A 20,471-nucleotide genomic window follows, 5' to 3' on the forward strand; every position below is an offset into this window, starting at 1 on the left:
TAATGGTTTAAGTAAAGGAGAGTTTGTTATTTATAATTGTATCATAATCATTAACATCAAACAATGTTCACTGAAGTAGGTATGGCAGTTTGGCTCACAGTACAGATACTCCGTGGCCTTTTTAGCAAATTCTGCCCATCTGGGCGCAGTCAGACACAAGTCCTGGAGTCGAGGGGGAATTGTTCTAGCCCTTCATTAAGATGCTACGCAATATATAACAAGCACCCCGGTATACCCTTTATTCACTAAACGCTGACCCAATGCTTCCCCGGGTTAATATTGTTACTAATTTTTCAGATACTACCAAGTCGCCAGCATTATCTCCGGAGCGAATCAATCTACCGTCTCATCGTGCAGAACCACTTCCAGATTTTGAATATAAAACAAGTACTGGGGTGAAACTCTTCTCATGCTCACTATGTAATTATGCGTGTTCACAAAACAGTGTTTTAAAACGTCACTTGTTTATACACACTGGAAAGAAACCGTTCTCATGCCCGGAATGTGGTTTAAGATTTTCAAGGAATAGTATTTTAAAACGTCACTCGTTTACACATACTGGCGAAAAACCGTTCTCATGCCCGGAATGTGATTTTAGATGTTCACGAAATAGTTCTTTAAAACGTCACTTGTTTACACACACTGACACAAAACCGTTCTCATGCCATCTTTGTTGTTATACATGTGCAGAGAAAAGTAATTTAAGAATTCACGTGTTGGTACATACTCGCGAGAAACCGTTCGCATGCTCACAATGTTCTTTTACATCGACACAAAAATCTAAACTAAAAAATCACTTGTTTTCACATACTGGCGAGAAACCGTTGTCATGCTCACAATGTAGTTTTATATGTTCACAAAAGAGCAGTTTAAATCGTCACATGAATAAACACACTGGTAAAAAACCGTTTTCCTGCTCACAATGTAGTTATACATGTTCACAAAACACCGTTTTAAAACGTCATTCGATAATCCATACTGGTGAGAAACCGTTCTCATGCTCACAATGTAGTTACATATGTTCCCAAAAAAGTACTTTGAAACGTCACTTATCAATCCACAAAACCGTTCCCGTGTTCGCAATTTAGTTATTCATGTGCCCAGGAAAGTATTTAGTCGCATGATTATATACTTTGATGAGAAACCGTTCGCATGCTCAGTATGTAGTTTTACATTTACACAAGAATAGTTTAAGAAATGATACGCATATTGATATATTCTGGCGAAATAACATAGTTTTAAAAAGGTTAATTTAGGATAACACATGTTGATACATACTGGAACGTCTTCTGATACCAATATTTAAAAAAAGTTTTATGTATTTTTATTTCCACTAAATTAAACTTAATTTCTCATCTGAGTTGGGATGAATAAAATTATATTATCTTATCATTTTCTTTTTTATAGTTTGAATTGTATATTTGAAAATGTTTTGTCTTATTAATTACTTATTGGTAAGGGTTAATTCAATAAACTTGTCGATTGATTGACGTCACTGCGACCTGTGAAGATATATTTAGACGGAGCCCCTTAAACCAGTTCTTGTCTTCCAAGTCCAGGTCTTGAAAAGCCTGGCTACTGTGTGGAGGGAGAGATTTCTCATTTCGCTAAATCTCCCACACCATGGTCCTTTACATATTTATATAATAACTAGTATAGGCCCTAGCACTGAACTTTGGGGCATTCCCAAATCATGTTCCATTGTATTTGAATTAAAATGTTAACTTTCGTTACTTTAAATCCGTAATTCAAGTAGATATTTAACCAATGTAAGGTATTTTGTCTTATTCTCATAAATTTTAGTTTTCCTTTCATTCTTGCTGTGCTGCGCCAAATAGTATTTGAGCATTTATAGTATACCTTTAAACTTATATAAAACAGTTTGTTTTCAACAAAAAAACATGTAAAATGTAATACAATTTAACCAAATCATCTGTATCGGACATCGCCGCTCGTATAGTGAAAAAGGGCGGAATGCGGCGGCAAGTGCCGATCATTAAAAAACAACAGCGGCCCTTGTTGGGGCTCATAGACGAAAGTGGTTGCTGCACGGGGAAACATGTTCGACTGAGCACCGAGAAATCATTAGACCCCGATGGCAGCTGAAACTTTTTGAATCGTCGCTAGGGCTACACGTGGCGCCTCAATAAAAATAACCGGCACCAGTGTTTTAACGAACTTTTTAATATGTTTTTTATGTTTATTTCGGCTAGTAGTCTCTATTTTGTGATCAATAAGCTGCCCCTTTAATAAAGACGGTTATTTATGTCATTTGCGGGGGCAGACGTTAGAATATCGAGACTAGCCATAAATATGTTTAGGATTATGAGGTACTAGCCCTCACTTAATCCCACTAAAACGTGTCACCTTTTTAATCAGTATGAAGGATCTTTTTCCGTGTTATTTATGCAGTAATTAAGACACGGGGATAATGCCTACATACTTAACTTTTATGTGAAATGTATACCGAGGGTGTTATGTGACTCCAAAGTAATGATGTAAAAATCTAATATTAAAATATCCAGCCGATGAGAGGGCGCTCTCCGAATTCATCCGGGGCAACCCGACCCCCTCTCGCTATCTCCTGTGGCTTATGTATGCTGTCCCGTACCCTGTCCGACAGCGACACGGTGCAAATGATTTGATAAAACCTGTATGTTTTTTGTAAATAAAGTTGTGTATAAATCAAGACCAAGCGTGTTTTACTGGAATTACGCGCTCTCCGCCCTCGACTCCGCTGCCTGCCCTTTTGGAGAATATCACCGCTGACCCAGCCAGAGAAGTCTATTTCGCCAGAGAAGTCTATCTCATCCGAGATAGCCGGACTACAGCACCTACAGAGCCACCCCTATCTACAGTTCAACTATACACACGGCGAGGTGTCGTGTGTATCATCTATGTTTTGACATCAATGAAATAATAGTAAATACATGAACACTTAAATAAAATTGGGATTTATTTTCTGTGTCCAGACGGATGAAGAATACAGTTCTGTGTGAGAATTGGATCCAAAACGCTCGCAACAGATTATAGCCCGAGCTATCAAACATATGCCAATTGACCGCATGTTGAGGGTACATATTTCGAACGCTTATGTTTACTTTAGTTAAATACCTCAATGGTTTTTTATTATGTTTTACATATATTTGATATTATGATTTAATTATGTTTAATAAGGCATGTTTTAAAATTTTATAAAATACCACTCTCGGCGCGGAACAGCTGCCTGCGTAAGGTAATGAACTACCGACAAACAGTCAGCAGTGGAAGTTAAGGACGTCGAGAATCTGATGGCTGAGGCAAGCGTAGTTAAGGCTCTCAGCGGTGCTATTCTGAACCGCCCTCGCGGCCGTAGAAAATACTTTTATCTAAAAAGGTTTTTCTATGGCTACGAAAGCGTTAGGAATATCACCCCTGGGCTGGTATTCCAAACGAAATTATAGCGCGGTATAGCGCGTTTTTACGTACTAAATACGCATTATAGCGCGCTGTTAACGCGTTCGGAATACCAGCCCTGGAGGCATCCGCAGTACGTGGCCGAGCTAACCATATAGCCTCCGCTTAATGACTGTTGTCACCGGAGTTTGTACTTTCGTTCTCTAATTCTACGAAGTAATTATCAAAATGTACGCAACAAAGTCAAAAGTAAAAACATTCAAACTTACGCATAAACATAATTAGAAAGTGTATTTGATTGTGTGTACGCCTCTGAGACGCAAATAAGGCTTCTAGAGTTTATGCTTGAAGAGCAGTACTTCTTATTTGTTTTACTCTTCTTCACGACTCTTCCAAAGAAAGGCTAACACTTTCTACCGGAGAGTGATCTGTTGTTAGAGATGCAAGAGATAGTATCTTATTATTTATTTTTTATTCTTCAATATTTTTTTTTGGTTGTATTGTCTATGCTTATTATTTATGAGTTTATTGTCTACGCCTAGTACTTGTACATGCTTATGATCAAGAAGAGTTGTGTGTCGTACAATATCTGTGGTTGTGTACTGTCAGAACGGCCAGCTATTGAAATTGCAACAAAAAATTGTTAAAGTATATCTGAAAACTTCCACACAGATCTGACTTTTACAAAAAATTTAATTAAAACGCTTAAAACCGCCAACTGGTACACTAAATTTCTATCACTTTATTAACAGTAAAAAAAAAAACATTTGAAGGATAGTTTTATTTTTTTTCAATGTATTTTGTATAACTTAAGAACAAAAAAATATTTTTTGTTGGAATCGGAAATGTTGGCAATGAAGCCTTCAAAGCTATTAAATTGGCTTTCTTTAATTGTCGTTTATTGTTTCATATTATAAAGTAGGTAACATTTCTTTTAGCTCTAATTTTTTCGACATTTAGGTAGAGCAAAGGTTTACGTTATCTTTTCAAAATTTAAAAGGGACTCTGCGAATTCATCTTTTAATAAAAATATATACTTTTGTTACCTAAGGCATAAAGATGAAGTAACCTCGAGTTTCTCCTTTGTTTTAAATCGAGTTCATGATGGCCGGAATTTTCAGCATTGTCTAAGGGGGCGGAATGACGAAAAGCATTTGTCCAATAAAACAAGTGATCTCATTTCGTTTCATGATTTCCCAAAACAACCAATTTTACTTGCCTGATAAAATCCTTAGTCGTGAAATAATTATTAAAAAGGTTAATACATCTTTTCGTTCGTAAGGTATTGTTATCTGTATACAATGAGAGTGTAATCCTTAGTTAAGTGTGCATTTGATCGCCACCAACAAATGAGTGACTGAGTAATATCCGTACCTAATGTTTTATATTTATAAAAAAGAGCTTTTACTAGAAATCTAATATTACGTTACAAGGCTTGGGTTTATCCAACGTACTAATCTGTGACTAAATCCATGTCCGACGTCCTAGTATCTCGTAGTCAGAGTTGTCTTGAAATTAAATTCAAAACAAAAAGTTATATTTGTGCATCGTGTACATTTTCAGATGATCGTTTTTAAGAAAAAGCGTGACCTTTGTATTTAAGCAGACAACCATGGAGCAGATGAAGTTCCTTTCAGTAAGTGTTAAGTCTGAACTGGAGACTGGCGATACAGAAGGAGATATTCTCCATACTAGAGAAGGGACGCCATATCCCCACCCAAGAAAGGAGCCAAGTGTTGCTACCGTGAAGGCTGAACCGAGGACTGGTGATATAGAAGATATTTTTCACACTGGGGAAGAGACACCATGTTACCACAGAAGCGAGAAGCCAGGCGATGAAGGAGATATTCTCCATACTGGAGAAGGGATGCCATATCCCTGCACAAGCGAGAAGCCAAGTGTTGCTACCGTGAAGGCTGAACCAGGGACTGGCTGTATGGAAGATATTTTTCATACTGGGGAAGAAACACCATGTTCTCACAGAAGCGAAAAGCCAGGTGACGTAGAAGGAGATATTCTTCATACTGGAGAAGAAAAGCCACACCCCTTCACAAGCAATGAGTTAAGTGTTGTTACCGTGAAGGCTGAACCGGGGACTAGTGATGTAGACGGAGATATTCTCCATACTAGAGAAGGGATGTCATATCCTTACTCAATCAGGACGTCAGATGTTGCTACCGTGAAGGCTGAACCGAAGACTGGCAACGTAAAAGAAGGTATTTTCCATACTGGGGAAGAGACGCCATGTTCCCAGAAAAGCGAGCAGCCAAGTGTTGCTACCGTAAAGGATGAAACGGGGACCAGTACTGATCAACTATATATTGATATTCATTATCCTGATATAAAACAAGAGTGTTTGGAATTCTCTCGCAATTCTGTAGGTAAGAACATTTGCCGACTATTAGAACATCGCCAGCAGCAATATAAATTCTAGTTTTAAACCGATCAAACAATATAAAGTTGCCTCAAGCTCTCTTCGGGGAAAATTGAAAGCACGATAATGTCCCTACTTTCCTCTAAACGTCGGCCTAATGCTTTCCCCAGGTTTATATTATAATCTTTACTTTCCAAATAAGTTTCCAACAATAATAATAACTTTTTAATTTTCAGATACTATTAAGTCACCAACATTACCTCCTGAGAGTATCAATCTACCGTCTCATACTGCAGAACCACTACCAGAGTTTAAATGTAAAACACAACGGAAGAATACTTGTGATAAATGGGTGTTGCCGAGTACTGTGGCGAAACCTTTCTCCTGCTCGCAATGTAGTTATACGTGTGCACAGAAACGTACCATAAAACATCACATGTTGAAACATTCTGGTGAGAAACCGTTCTCATGCTCACAATGTAGTTATAGGTGTGCACAGAAAAGTTACATAAAATACCACATGTTTACACATACAGTCAAGAAACCATTGTCATGCTCGCAATGTAGTTATTCATGTGCATCGAAACGTTCTCTAAAATACCACACGTTGAAACATACTGGCGAGAAACCGTTCTCATGCTCACAATGTAGTTATACATGTGTGCAGAAACGTACCATAAAATACCATATGTTGATGCATACTGGTGAGAAACCGTTTTCATGCTCACAATGTAGTTATACATGCGCATCGAAACGTTCTTTAAAATACCATGTATTGACACATACTGGCGAGAAACCCTTCTCATGTCCACAATGTAGTTACACGTGTATACAAAAATGTCGTTTACAAGATCACATGTTAATACATACCGGCGAGAAACCGTTCTCATGCTCACAATGTAGTTACATCTGTTCACAGAACTCTAATTTGAAACGTCATATCGCCAGTGAACATGCAATACCCCGTATCCTACAAAAGTAAGCTTCACTCCCAGACACAATAAGCGTTTCAATGCATACAATATTATGTTCACATAAATACCTTTGTTTTAAGTGGGATACGAGGTATGTTCATCCAATAATAGTAACGTTGACAGGTATTGCTTAAAATGGAAATTAAAAATAAAATACTATGGGATATGTTCAAAAAGTTTTTTTTTGTGAATAACGTGAACATGGATATCCAATAAAAAATAGAAAATATATTATAGTTTCGTAATTAGGCAAAATCACAGAACTTCTTGCACCGAGCCACACATTTATACTTAAATAAACAAGAGAAGAAAAAAACATGTGCTATTTTCATAATTATTTTTACAATTCTATACTTCGCCCATACATAAGAGACCCAGCACTTCATTGTGAACTACTATAGTGTTGCCTCTTTCGTTATACATTAGTTTGCCAAGGTATATTTAAGTGGACCGTTCACCCTGTTCCCGGCACTCATCCTCCTTTCAATATCTATCTCAGTCTTTACATCCCTGGATATAATTCCCAGATACACAAATTATTCTACCTGATTCAGAATATCTCCGTTCTCACCGATTTCACCTTTCGTTCCTTTAAAAAACCATTACTTTCGATTTCTTTTTCGATCATTTTGAAGTCTGATTAAGTTTCTGATAATACCTACGTATCTTTCGTTGTATCGTCTTTATCTTCAGTTTTGGCATGTATCAGTGATACACTGAAGAATCGCGTTTTTATGCGTAAAGTGCACATTCTTTCATCGATGGGTTTAAAGTCCAGTTTACAACTTTTCGATCTTCGATTGACAATGAATGCCGCTCCAAATTCATAATGCTTTTCATTTCCACAATGCATTACCGTGTGTGTCCTTGTGTCAAATGTCTCAAATCATGTCCATCTTGTTTCCTGCACAGCTATTATGCCAACCTTATATTTAGTCATCTCCTTAATGGTCTACCCTGGGGCTCCACTTCTGTACAGCGTTCTTGCTTTCCAAGTAGCGATTCTCAAGTCCGGGTTCTGTCCGAGGTTCTGTATTAGTTTTCTGCAGGGAAAGGTCGGTAACACCTTGCCCAACCCCTTACTGGAGGTCAAGAGTTTTTCTGTCTGGATTTTCCTTCCCTTAGCTGGTTTGTTTCCGGTTTTGTTGCACCGAAGATCCGCCATTGCCCTCTACCGGCTGTGATCTATACAGATCACATTTCTAGAGTTCGCGACCCGGACGCTAGAGATTAGGACTTGACGGTAGTGTGCTGATGTTCTGCAACATAAAGTTTCTCGGCATTTACTGACACCTGCTGCTTTAGCGGATCACAGGTATCACCGGGGCCCCACCTGTTTAAACCCCATTATATTTTATCGGAGTATGCAGTGAAACCATTCACTTCAAGTATGAGGAGTACCTATACTTAATACCTTCAACAATTTTTCCATCACCTTTTGCTCCAAACGCTTTTTGTAGATCGACAAAGGCGCAGAAAATCTTTGGGTGTTTAGCCCGAATTTTCTCTGTCATATTTCCCGGAGCATATGTACGATCCATGCACACTCTTCCGTTCAAAAAGCTACTTTGTATATCCCACACTCTATCTTTAGTCACTTTTCTTACTCTCCCAATTACTATTATATCCTACATTTGGAGCATTTCACCTTAGAGCCTCTTCCATTGTATGGGGGCATTACAATAGCCTTCCTCTAATCTAGGGGAGCAAATTCCTCTTCTAAGCATAGTTTCAAACGCTTATGCTGCCATACAAAGATTATTTCACCACCCGCCTTTATACACTCTGTAGCCATGTTATCGAAACCTTTTGCTTTCCCATTCTTCATATATTTAGCAGCACGCCACTTTTAATTTCTTCCATACTTAGCTCTTTTACATATATTTTAAAATTTATTTTTAATTATAAATCATATAACACAAATTATTTTACAAGTATAGGTAATACGTTGAATATCATTCCCAGGAGTTACAACAACTCGATTCGGGACATAAATAATATTAACATTTAGAAAATAACATATAATGAGAACGTCAAAGAAACAAAGCAAGTGTAGCACCTTTATAACTAAATATAGCACAACAATATACACGCTAAAAACCCTTTCTTACACAATCAGAATAAATATATAAAAAAAACGCTTTTAAGAATTAAAAAAAAGTGAATCTACTAAGGGAGATAAGGTCATTCATCACATGCCATGCAGATGCTACCATAGTGATGATGAGAACATATCCATCTCAGTTAGTAAACATCTGGATGCCTAAGAAATGTCGTATTGTACAATGAACATATTCGTCGTAATGACTTATGATGAATGTCTCGAAATCTGTTAATTTATCAACTGAGTAGGCATAAAAGTCTGTTGTTTCCGCGTCGCTATGACAATTTTTTCAATGTTCTCTTCTATAAGGTGTAGGTATCTTTTGATCCTGATGGCAGAGAAAAATCGGATGGATTGTTTACCACTTGCTGTGTGGTATAAAAAGTTTAAATGAGCAGAATAACTGGCTTGTCATCTTCAGCGTGTATTTGAGTTGAAACCCTCATAAGATTTTAAAATCTTATTTGTTAAATCTTTGGCAAAAATCTGATTTATGGGCCAGTTTGAACAAAACATCCTGTCACCTCGTTTAAAATCATGTTTTTGCCATTTACTTCATTTTCTTTTATGTTTTCTACTTTGTTTTTTTCTTCTTTCTTGGATAATGTTTTTTCAATGTAGTATGAAGCGACAACCCTAGACGTGGGCAAAATTGTCAAAACACTAGCTAAGAAATCTAAGACAATTTTACCCTCTTAAATATCTATTGTGTTTGTTCAAATAGATATACAGAAATACGTTCGATGGCGTCTTTATTATGTATGCAATGAAATATATAAAACTTACCTGCCTCCTTTCAACACAAACTCTGCAACAACAAAAGTTTTGACAATATTTGGAGATATACACAAACAGACCTTCAAGTTTAATTTCAAGTGATCAACTGAAGCTGGCGGTAAACTTAATATTTAGTTTTGCCTTGGAACTATCAAAATATACTTACCAAATGTAATTTTTATGATACCAGTAACTTTTCTTTCTTTAAAACTTAATTTTTTTAAGGATTTCGGCAGTGGGCAAAATGGACGGTAGTCGAAACATGTGCGTCTCCACCTTAAGCGCATATCTACTTTTCGCTTGCTTTACCCGATACGCCTTATCCAGTAGTTGGCATGTCATATTCTCTAGGTGCGTATTAAGACCTTTAGTCTGGCAACATTGTCTGTGTGTATGCTTTATAGTTGGCAGCATTACTTAATGGCCGCCATTTCGTGTCTGGACAGTTCCTACGGTATTGTTGTCTGTAAATAACAAGCGCATAATCCCCAGTTACGTGCACATTCGCTCACAACCAACATAGGATTGACAGAGTAATATTCATAATATTTTATGCCTATAAATAGGGATATAATATAACGTAACAGGGCGGGGGTTTGTCTAACGTAACCCGGCCGTGACTAAATCTACAAACATGTTTATGGACGTCCCCGTATCTCTCGGAAGAAGAGATAGATAAGCATCCGTGTTTCAGTTGCGCATCGTTTACATTTTCAAGTGATCGATCTTCAAAAGAGCGTGGTCTTTGTATTCAGGCAGAAAACTATGGAGCCGAAGAAGTTCGCTTCAGTCCGAGTCAAGTCTGAACCTGAAACTGGCGATGTAGAAGGGAATATTCTCTATACTGGGGGAGAGACACCTTGTGCCTTCAGAAGCGAAGAACCAGGTTTGACTACAGTGAAGGCTGAACCGGGGACTGGCGATGTAGAATATGACATTCTCCATACCGGGGAAGGGACGCCATATCCTTACAAAAGCGAGGAACCAGATGCTGATACCGTAAAAATAGAACCGGGGACCAGCACTGAACAACAGAATATTGATATTAATTATTCTGATATAAAACAAGAATGTTTGGAGTCCTTTCGCAACGCTGTAGGTAAGAAAATGACATTTGCCAGCTTTTTTGAGTAGGTTTTGCTATATATTAATGAGGAACTTCAGTCCTACGGGAAATTTGATACAATAAATGTTTTCTTGCGCGCGTCAAAAAATGGAGCATTAAATTGCGCAGGAAAGTTTTCTGAAAATGTACAAAAATTAATAGTAACTGACTACATTGAATGACGTCACAAGTTCATATTAATCAACCTGTAATATAAGAGCTATAAGATAAGAGATGTAAGATTTCCGGTTTACTTGCCATGGATATGGGAAGAACTGAATGAGAATAAGCGGAAAAAACCTCTGATGTCACACGTGCAGTTATTTCAGAAATACAACAATTTAAAAAATCGTTGCGCTGATAATACGATATATAAATGATTTTTTTTGGCTTCGTTTAATAGTCTATTAACAATAACCACGAACTTCTTCATTCTACTGTAAATATGCTCAATTAATTGAAGTTTACCTCAAGCCCTTCGAGAGGGTTTATTTCAAGTACCTTTATGACCCTGCTATCCTCTAAATGGCGGCCGAATGCTTCCCCCTAGGTTAATATTGTATATTTTTAATTTTCAGATACTATTAAATCACTAAAATTATCTCCGAAGAGAATCAAGCTACCGTCTCATAGTGCAGAACAACTACCAGAGTCAAAAACGGTAGCACAACAGAAGAATACTTGTAATAAATGGGTGTTGTCGAGTACTGTGACGAAACCTTTCGCCTGCTCGCAATGTAGTTATACATGTTCACAAAAGAGTCAATTAAAAGATCACATCTCAATACATACTGTCGAGAAACTGTTCTCATGCTCAAAATGTAGTTATACGTGTGCACAAAAACGTTCTATAAAAGACCACATGTTAAAACATACTGGAGAGAAACCGTTCTCATGCTCGCAATGTAGTTATACTTGTGCACAGAAACGTTATATAAAATATCACATGTTCACACACACAACTGAGAAACCGTTGGCATGCTCACAATGTAGTTATACGTGTGCATCGAACCGCTCTCTAAAATACCACATATTAACTCACACTGGAGAAAAACCGTTCTCATGCTCACAATGTAGTTATACATGTGCACAGAAACGTACCATAAAATACCACATGCTGACACATACTGGTGAGAAACCGTTCTCATGCTCACAATGTAGTTATACATGTGCGCATAAACGTTCTATAAAATACCACGTGTTAACACATACTGGCGAGAAACCGTTCTCATGCTCACAATGTAGCTATTCGTGTGCACAAAAATGTCGTTTAAAAGATCACATGTTTACACATACTGGTGAGAAACCGTTTTCCTGCTCACAATGTAGTTATATCTGTTCACAAAACTCTTCTTTAAAACGTCATATCGCCAGTGAGCATGCATCACCCCGTAACGCCCAAAAGTTTTAAAGTTGCATAAGTTTTCACGGACACTGTTATCAATACGTATATTATTTGAGTGCACCCGTGTAAGTTGGATTCGTTCCGAAGTTTCGGTTACCATTGCAGGAGCCATCTTCAGGGTAAACAATATTATACAGTGCATTTCCCAAAAGTCAACTTACTCAAGTTTAATTAACAATGTTTTGAGCTTAGAATTAAAAATAGTTCAGAAGGAGCGTATAATCATATTTGAATACATCGGACTGTATCCAAAACCCCCCACTTTGCCCCACTTTCGCCGCGCGCATGCGTGAAGTCGCCGCGTTATGTTGCCAGATCGCGAAAAATACAATCATAACACAAATGTAAGATAATTATATTTGTAAAAAAAAGCAATTTGTTAATTTCTCTAAAATTTTATTGTACACCCGGAAACATTGATTGTCACAATAGAGTAGATAAGTAAAAGGTCATTTAAGTTTTTGGGATATCTCTACACGGGAGAGTGCGGGTATCCTTGGCTCTACCCGACCGCGTTTCTCCAGGGTATGCTTGGCTACAACAGTTTAGAGACTAGAAGGAATGTGTATTTGACTACACATTTTTATCAATTGTTGCGCGGTATGATCGATAATTCTGATATTATTATGAGCATTGGTTCGTATGTTTCTGATAATTACCTAAGACAGCGTCAGCATAGATTGTTTCATATTCCGATATACAGGTCCAACCTGCCTATGGTTATGCCTGTTGGAAGGGCTACCGCTATGGTGAACAACATCGCTCTGGATGTTGATCTGTTCCATGTATCCGAAGGGGTTTTCCGGAGCAGGATTCTCTTACTACTTTGACACGAGTCTCTTTCATGTATTCTTTTAAAAAAAATAATATGTACGTATTGAATATATGTTTGTAATGTATATGTTATATTTAAATAAATAAATTGAATTGAATTAATAAAAGTAATTTAACTAATTAACTTTGAACTCAAGAAACAAAACAAATTTTATTTTACATAAAACGAATATATTAATGTCATGTTAAATAATATTTGATGTTTTAAAGATAATGTCGGTCAAATGTTCACCACGGCGTTGTTTAATCCGAGAAGTCCGATTTTCATTAGTTCTCTCATTAGATGAGTAAAGTGGTGTTAAAAACTTGACTACCCTGGCAACACTAACAAAATGTCAGTTTTGTTTTCTTTGACAATCTGACGGATAAAAAATAATAAAAAAAATAAGTAGTGCATTTGTTACTGACACATAAGATGTGATCCCATCCTGTTTCTTTGAGATCCCAGCGGTATTTCTACACTTTAAAACGACACAACACAGCAAAGTTAAATTCAAATCGGGACTTATGGTTCAAAACGTAAAACTACTAATTTAAGGGTAGTTTAGTCGCCTTTTGTTTGATGCACGTATGCGGTTTCCAGACTATTCTTAATTTTATGGTTTTTAGTGTGTCCAAATGTTTGCAGACAAGCTAGATTTCCTTCCAAGGGAGTAATTAAGATCTAAATTAGGTGCTAAATAGATGGAAAACAAAGGCTCCTTTATTTCACAAAAAAGGCAACAGATGGAAGAGTCGAGGAAATGTGGACGTTGAAAGACGGGCAAAATGGTAAATGTTACACAGTGTGTAAAATGGCAACTTAAACCAGATAATGACAGGTCATAAGCCCTGCCCTAGACATCCATATTTCCTTATCAAAAATGTTCTCCTGTTGCACCAAATTTAGACTGAATAGATTACTTGAAATCCCTTTTTTTAGATACAAACCCCGCAAAGACCCTCATTTTTCATAGCTCTGAAACTGTTCAATGCAATTTGTTTAGACCTTTTATGAGTAGATTTCTAGACAAATATCATTTTTGTATTTAGCCTACTTGAATATTCTAAAAATGTCTAATCACGCTATGTGCAATAGCTATTTTTTGTATTATGCATTATAATTAATACTGACTTTTTTAAATATTTTTTATTTTTATTTTATTTATTTGGATAACCAGCAGCTATAATTATCTCATACTTATATAACAAAACAAATAACAAATAAGCCAATTACAGGTTTTCACAAGTAGCATCACAGTAAGTCAAAAAAGATTCTCGAACATAAAATGAATAGTAATTTAATGTAAATTTAAAAGAAAAAAAAATTACTACGAGTTATTTCGAAAGCAAACGCCGTACGTCATTAAGATTATTTGCAAATAAATCTATGTTGAATGATTTATTTATTACATTAAATTATTAAAAGTTCGTAATTATTATATATAAGTATATTATAATTATTAAGCGCCATTTCCCTATTATAATACCCCAAGGGCGCTTAATATAGTGATTCTCTAGATAAATTAATTATATTGAAGCTTTTAAATTTGTAATTTAATTAAAACACTTTATTTTGTTAGGAAATGCTACGGATTTATTCAAATGATTTAGAGAACAAGTGGATTTTAAGCTTTTTCCGAAACATCACTTCACTCTCACAGCATCGCACCTCTGCTGGGAGAGCATTCCATGCCATAGGGCCTGCGACCGCAAATGCGCGTTCACTGAAGTGCGCTGTTTGCATAGAGGTATAATAACTTTTTCTCTCGCCGTAGACGTAGCTGATCTAATCGTAAGATGCCTGTCAGCTAGTTTATCTTGAATGCATAGTTCCCTTAGATTTTCCGGAGCAGAGTTGTGCAGTGACTTATACATATGCCAACAGAGTTTGTATTCCACCCTCTGTGAAAAACGTAGCCAGTGTAACTCCCGAAGTAGTGGAATGATTTGACTGAACTTAGAGAGACTCCGAAAATAAGTCTCGCTGCAGCATTTCTCGCTGTAGGCGAGTCATGTTGTTCATTGGTGGACCTTTTTTTTTTTTTTTTTTTAACAATAAACATAAGATTAACAAATTTCAACAGGGGTAGAGAATACCTTAAATAAGGAAATATGGAAGTCTAGGCATTTACAAGGCTTATGACCTGTCCTTAGCTGGTTTACGTAGCCACTTTATACACTGTGTAACATTTACCATTTGTCTATGTTTGAACATCCACATTTCTTCAATTCTTCCATTCGTTGATTTTAGTGAAGTTAAAGAGCTGAAACCTATATTGTTGTGAAGAGATTCATCTGACTGAATTATTTCACACATTAGGCCTTGGTCCTTGAATCTTATAATTTATCTAAAAATATCATTCTCACTTAAAATCCCAAGTCATCATAAAGTTGTTAACAATGTGTAAATTACAATATTTGAGTTTGTCCAAATGTTTGTAGACAAAAGACTGGATTCTCACCCCCTTGGAAGTCGTTAAGATGAACAAATTACAACAAGGATGGAGAATACCTTAAATAAGGGAATATGGAAGTCTAGGCATTTACAGGGCTTATGACCTGTCAATGGTCAACTGTTCCAAGAAGAAGTTTAAAAATTAGAAAATTGTTTTCAGGCGTTGCCTAGTGTATGAAATAATTCAGTCAAATGAATATCTTCACAACAATGAAACTTCACTAAAATCAATAAATGGAAGATTCAAAGAAATATGGATATTTAAACAGAGGCAAAATGATGAATGTTACAGTGTATAAAGTGGCTACTTAAACCAACCAAAGACAGGTCATTAGCCTTGTAAATACCTAGACTTCCATATTCCCTTATTTAAGGTATTCTCCACCCCTGTTGTAATTTGTTAATCATATGTATATTGTTAAAAAAACAAAAAAAATAAAATAAAAAAAGGTCGACCAATGAACAAAATGACTCGCCTACAGTCTGTATTCAATGCTGCAGCTAGACTTATTTTCGGAGTTTAAAAAACACAGGCAAAATGGTGAATGTTACACAGTGTGTAAAGTGGCCACTCAAACCAGCCATTGACAGGTCATAAGCCCTGTAAATGCCTAAACTTCCATATTCCCTTATTCAAGGTATTCTCCATCCTTGTTGTAATGTGTTAGTTATTAAAAAGGTTAATAGTTCGCATGTCACACTTTAGGTGCGTACTAAGATCTTTAGTCTGGTATGATTGCCTATATTCTGTATATATACTTGGCAACATTACCTAATGGCCGCCATTTCGCGTCCTGACGCTCCTGACAGCTTCTTAAGTATTGTTATCTGTATACAACGAGCGTGTAATCCATAGTTCAGTGTTCGTTCGCTGAGTTCGCTCGCCACCAACAAAGGAGTTACTTTGGGTAATAAGCCTAATGTTTTATACATTGAGCTTTACTAGGAATCCAATATTACGTTTTAGGGCGAGGTTTTTGTCTAAATTCATAAACATGGCTATAAACGACCCAGTTTATCTCGTAGTCAGAATTTTGTTGAAATTATATACGAAACAAAATGTTGTTGTGCATTTTCAGGTGATCTATTTTCAGATAAAGTGTTGTCGTTGAATTCGACAAGAAAACTATGGAACAGATAAACTTCGCTTTCGTGACAGTCAAATCGGAACCTGAGACTAGCGATGTAGAAGGAGATATTCTCCATACTGAGGAAGAGGCGCAATTCCCCTACAAAAGCGAGGAACCAGATGTCGCTACCGTGAAAGCTGAACCGGGGACCAGTACTGAACAACAGTATAGTATAGCGAGTGATAAACGGAGCTTTACGGAAATCGACATTGCTTTTTCTGATACAAAACAAGAATGTTTAAAACCGTCTTGCAGTACGAAAGGTAATAAAATGATATCTACTTATGCAGACCGACTTGCTGAAGTACCTCTAGCTGCAATTTAAAACCCATTGTGAATTCGCTCAATCAGTACCTATAAGATTCCCTCAAGCTCTCGTCAGGGTATATTACAAGTACTCTGATGTCCCTGGTATTCGCAGAACGGTGGTCTAATACTTGCGACCAGGTTAATATTTTCTTTTTTTCTTTTCAGATACTACTAAGTCGTCAACACTATCCCCGGAGAGTACCAATCTACCGTCTCATAGTGCAGAACCACTACCACAGGGTGAATGTACAAGACAGAAGAAAACTTTTAATGAATGGGTGTTGCCGAGTACTGAGGTGAAACCGTTCTCATGCACACAATGTAGTTTTACATGTGCGCTAAAACGTTATTTAAATACCCACATGTTGACACATACTGCTGAGAAACCGTTCTCCTGCTCACAATGTAGTTTTACATGTGCGCTGAAACGTTATTTAACAAACCACATGTTGACACATACTGGCGAAAAACCTTTCTCATGCGCACAATGTACTTATACGTGTGTACGTAAAATTAATATGAAATACCACATGTTTCAACATTCTGGCGAGAACCCGTTCTCATGCTCACAATGTAGTTATAAATGTGCACAGAAAAGTAGTATGAGATATCACATGTTAAAACATGATGGCGAGAAACCGTTTTCATGCTCACAGTGTAGTTATACATGTGCACTGAAAAGTAATCTAAAGAAACACATGTTAAAACATTCTGGTGAGAAACCGTTCTCATGTTCACAGTGCAGTTATAAATGTGCAGACAAAAGTAATTTAAGAAGTCACATGTTAAAATATACTGGACAGAAACCGTTTTCATGCTCACTTTGTAGTTATACGTTTACACGGAACAGTGACTTAAAACGTCACTTCTCAACACATACTGAGAAAACGTTCTGATGCTCGCAATGTAGTTATACATGTTTACGGAAAAGCAGTATAACAAAACACATGTTAAAACATACCGGAAAGAAATCGTTCTCATGCTCGGAATGTAGTTTTAGATCTACACGGAACAGTATTTTGAAACGTCACTTGTTAACACAACATACTGGTGAGAAACCGTTCTCATGCTCGCAATGTAGTTATTCGTGTTTACAAAAATATTCTATGAAACGTCATATCGCCAGTGAACACGCGATACCTCTTAAATCCCGAAAGTAAACTGCTCAGTGTTGGACATAAAGGAAGTTTTGATAAATACATTATAATGTTCAATAAATTACCTGTGTTTTACGTCTTGAATGTGGGATGCGAGGTATTTACAGCTTGTCCACCACACACCGCATACCACATCTGAGGACTAAGGTTTTAGTGGTGGTCCCTACATACAAGTAAAACTTACTCGTTACCGTTTAAAAATCCTTGAAAAAAATATTGGAAGCCACAAAAATTAAAATCATAAAATTTTCCATGGCCTGATAAAAACTGGCTAGTCCAGTGATCAGGGATATCGTAAAGATCATGTTACCTACACCGAAAAGTCCTTGTGTTACAAGGTATTGCATTTATAATATGTTAAATAAATCATAATATATTTGACACTCCATACAATAGGTACAAAAGAAGTAGTAATAGGCTTGATTCAGAATAACAGAGAATAGACGTTTTGTCTCTTTTCTTGCTCGACATCATTAAATCAAATGCAATTTTCCACTCCTACTTTTCTTCAATCATCCTTCACCACTCCTTATTAATTTTTTTCCCACTATCTCCTTGTTTTGTCCATATTTCTTTTATTTTAATATATAGTACATTTTTTTATTATTTACATAGCTTAAACTTTAAACGTCGACGCTTTATTGCAGTATAATTTAGTGAATACATATGATTATAAAGCAAGCTCTACTATGTATGCATTTTAATTAATGTTCGTGTTCGAAATAAATAAAATAAAACAAAACAATAAGAATTCAAAATGATGTATGGAGTTAAAAATCAATTAATTCAACAAAATGTCCACAAACTACAAGATTTGTTTAATTTGATGAAAATAACATTTTAACAGAGATGAAGAACATTTAAGAGAAGGTAATAAGAAGTCTAAGCATCTACAGGGCTTATGACCTGTCAATGGCTGGTTTAAGTATCCACTTTACACACTGTGTAACATTCACCCTTCTTCCCCATGTTCGAACATCTATATTCCTTCAATTCTTTCATCTGTTGATGTTTGTGAAGTTAAAGAGCCGAAACCTTTATGTATGCGGGTGAGATTCATCCAATATAATTATTTCACCAACATTAGTATGTTAGGCAACGCCTGAAAATGTTTTTTTTTTAATTTCTAGACTTCTTCATGGACCAGGTGGATTTATCAACAATATTTTGAGTGTTTCCAAATTTTTGTAGACAAGGACTGGATTCAACTCCCTGGGGAGCTGTTTATCTTAACATATTACAACAGAGATGAAGAACATTTAAGAGAAAGTAATATAGAAGTCTAGGCATCTACAGGGCTTATGACCTGTCATTGGCTGGTTTAAGTGGCCACTTTACACACTGTGTAACATTCGCCATTCTGACCATGTTGAGGAAATGTGGATGTTCAAACATGGGCAGAATGGTGAATGTTACACAGTGTGTAAAGTGGCCACTTAAACCAGCCATTGACATGTCATAAGCCCTGTAGATGCCTTCTATGTTACCTTCTCTTGAATGTTCTTCATCTCCGTTGTAATATGTTAATATTAACAGCTCCCCAGGGATATGAATCCAGTCCTTGTCTAGAAAAATTTGTACAAACTCAAAATATTGTTTATAAAATACTTAAATTTTTGTAAATCGACTAATTTCACAATAATATTTTAATTTTTAGTAAATACGTAAATAATAATTTATAAATCCATATTTTAATAATAAACACAGCACATTTTAAAAAAATCGATAAGTTTTCTTTTATTTTCCATACTTTGAGGCCTCATCATACAAGATGATTTTTTTTAAATGAAGTTATTTCATGTTTTTGTATTTTCTTATCCGGTTGACTTGAAATAATTTTATACAATCAGGATGTAAAATTGTCCTTACACATCAATTACAAATGCGGGACGCCACATTTTTATGAACATGTTTATTATCAACTTTAAAAAAAAAAGAAATTTTTCTTCTGACTTCTTGCGGTGCCTTGTCTGATCTCCCCTTCGTTGGCGATCACTACAGCGAAAGCATCTCGGTCCTGCGCTTTTCCGAAGCCAGAACAACTGCTTGTTGATTGTACTCGCCATAGTGATTCCTGGGAAAAGATGACCAGAGTGGTTTTCCGTTGCCTTCTCTGGTGGATTTCTCTGTCGGGTTTACCTTCCCTTAGCTGGTTGGTTCTGGTTTGGAGGCGCCAGAAACTCGCCTTTTATCCTCTTGTTATTTGCTGAGTTCACACCGTCATGAGTGTGATCCCATTGCCCGGGGTTCGCGACGTGGACGCTAACGAGTAGGACTAGTTAGTAGTGTTGCCGGTGGAATCCAACTGGGCATTCGCAGCATTTAATAGAATCACACCCTCCAGCACAATGTGACTCACTGAGACCGTACTGACGATTCAAACCCCATTTAACTAAAATAAACTAATTTCTTATATAATAGGTGCGAAGGTTTTCGCGGTCACTGTTATCAATATGTTTCTTTTTGGGT

General features: G+C 36.5%; 2 protein-coding genes and 1 long non-coding RNA gene across 4 annotated transcripts; all 3 read left to right on the forward strand.

Annotated features, from left to right (window-relative positions):
* The first annotated feature begins 260 nt into the window (after positions 1–260).
* Positions 261–2,691, forward strand: LOC148272861 (uncharacterized). The gene has a single exon (XM_088239465.1). It carries the CDS (start codon positions 261–263, stop codon positions 1,086–1,088), a length of 828 nt encoding a protein of 275 aa, XP_088095591.1. The 3' UTR covers positions 1,089–2,691.
* Positions 2,692–3,995: 1,304 nt separating this feature from the next.
* LOC148272862 (uncharacterized) lies at positions 3,996–9,727 on the forward strand. The gene is made up of 4 exons (XM_088239469.1): positions 3,996–4,117; positions 4,960–5,777; positions 6,007–6,597; positions 9,690–9,727. Exons 2-4 carry the CDS (start codon positions 5,009–5,011, stop codon positions 9,725–9,727), a joined length of 1,398 nt encoding a protein of 465 aa, XP_088095595.1. The 5' UTR covers positions 3,996–4,117; positions 4,960–5,008.
* A 6,467-nt stretch (positions 9,728–16,194) lies between these two features.
* On the forward strand, positions 16,195–17,599 carry LOC148272863 (uncharacterized). Of its 2 annotated transcripts, none has more exons than XR_015824741.1 (3): positions 16,195–16,314; positions 16,486–16,799; positions 17,011–17,599. It is a non-coding gene; the product is annotated as an uncharacterized LOC148272863 (long non-coding RNA). The 2 variants fall into 2 exon arrangements; XR_015824742.1 differs by having other exon boundaries at positions 16,202–16,379.
* The last annotated feature ends 2,872 nt before the right edge of the window (positions 17,600–20,471 follow it).

This window comes from Micrasema longulum, unplaced genomic scaffold (assembly GCF_059751315.1).
Source record: "Micrasema longulum isolate JH-2025_06_02 unplaced genomic scaffold, ASM5975131v1 h1tg002172l, whole genome shotgun sequence".
Lineage (NCBI taxonomy): Eukaryota > Metazoa > Arthropoda > Insecta > Trichoptera > Brachycentridae > Micrasema > Micrasema longulum.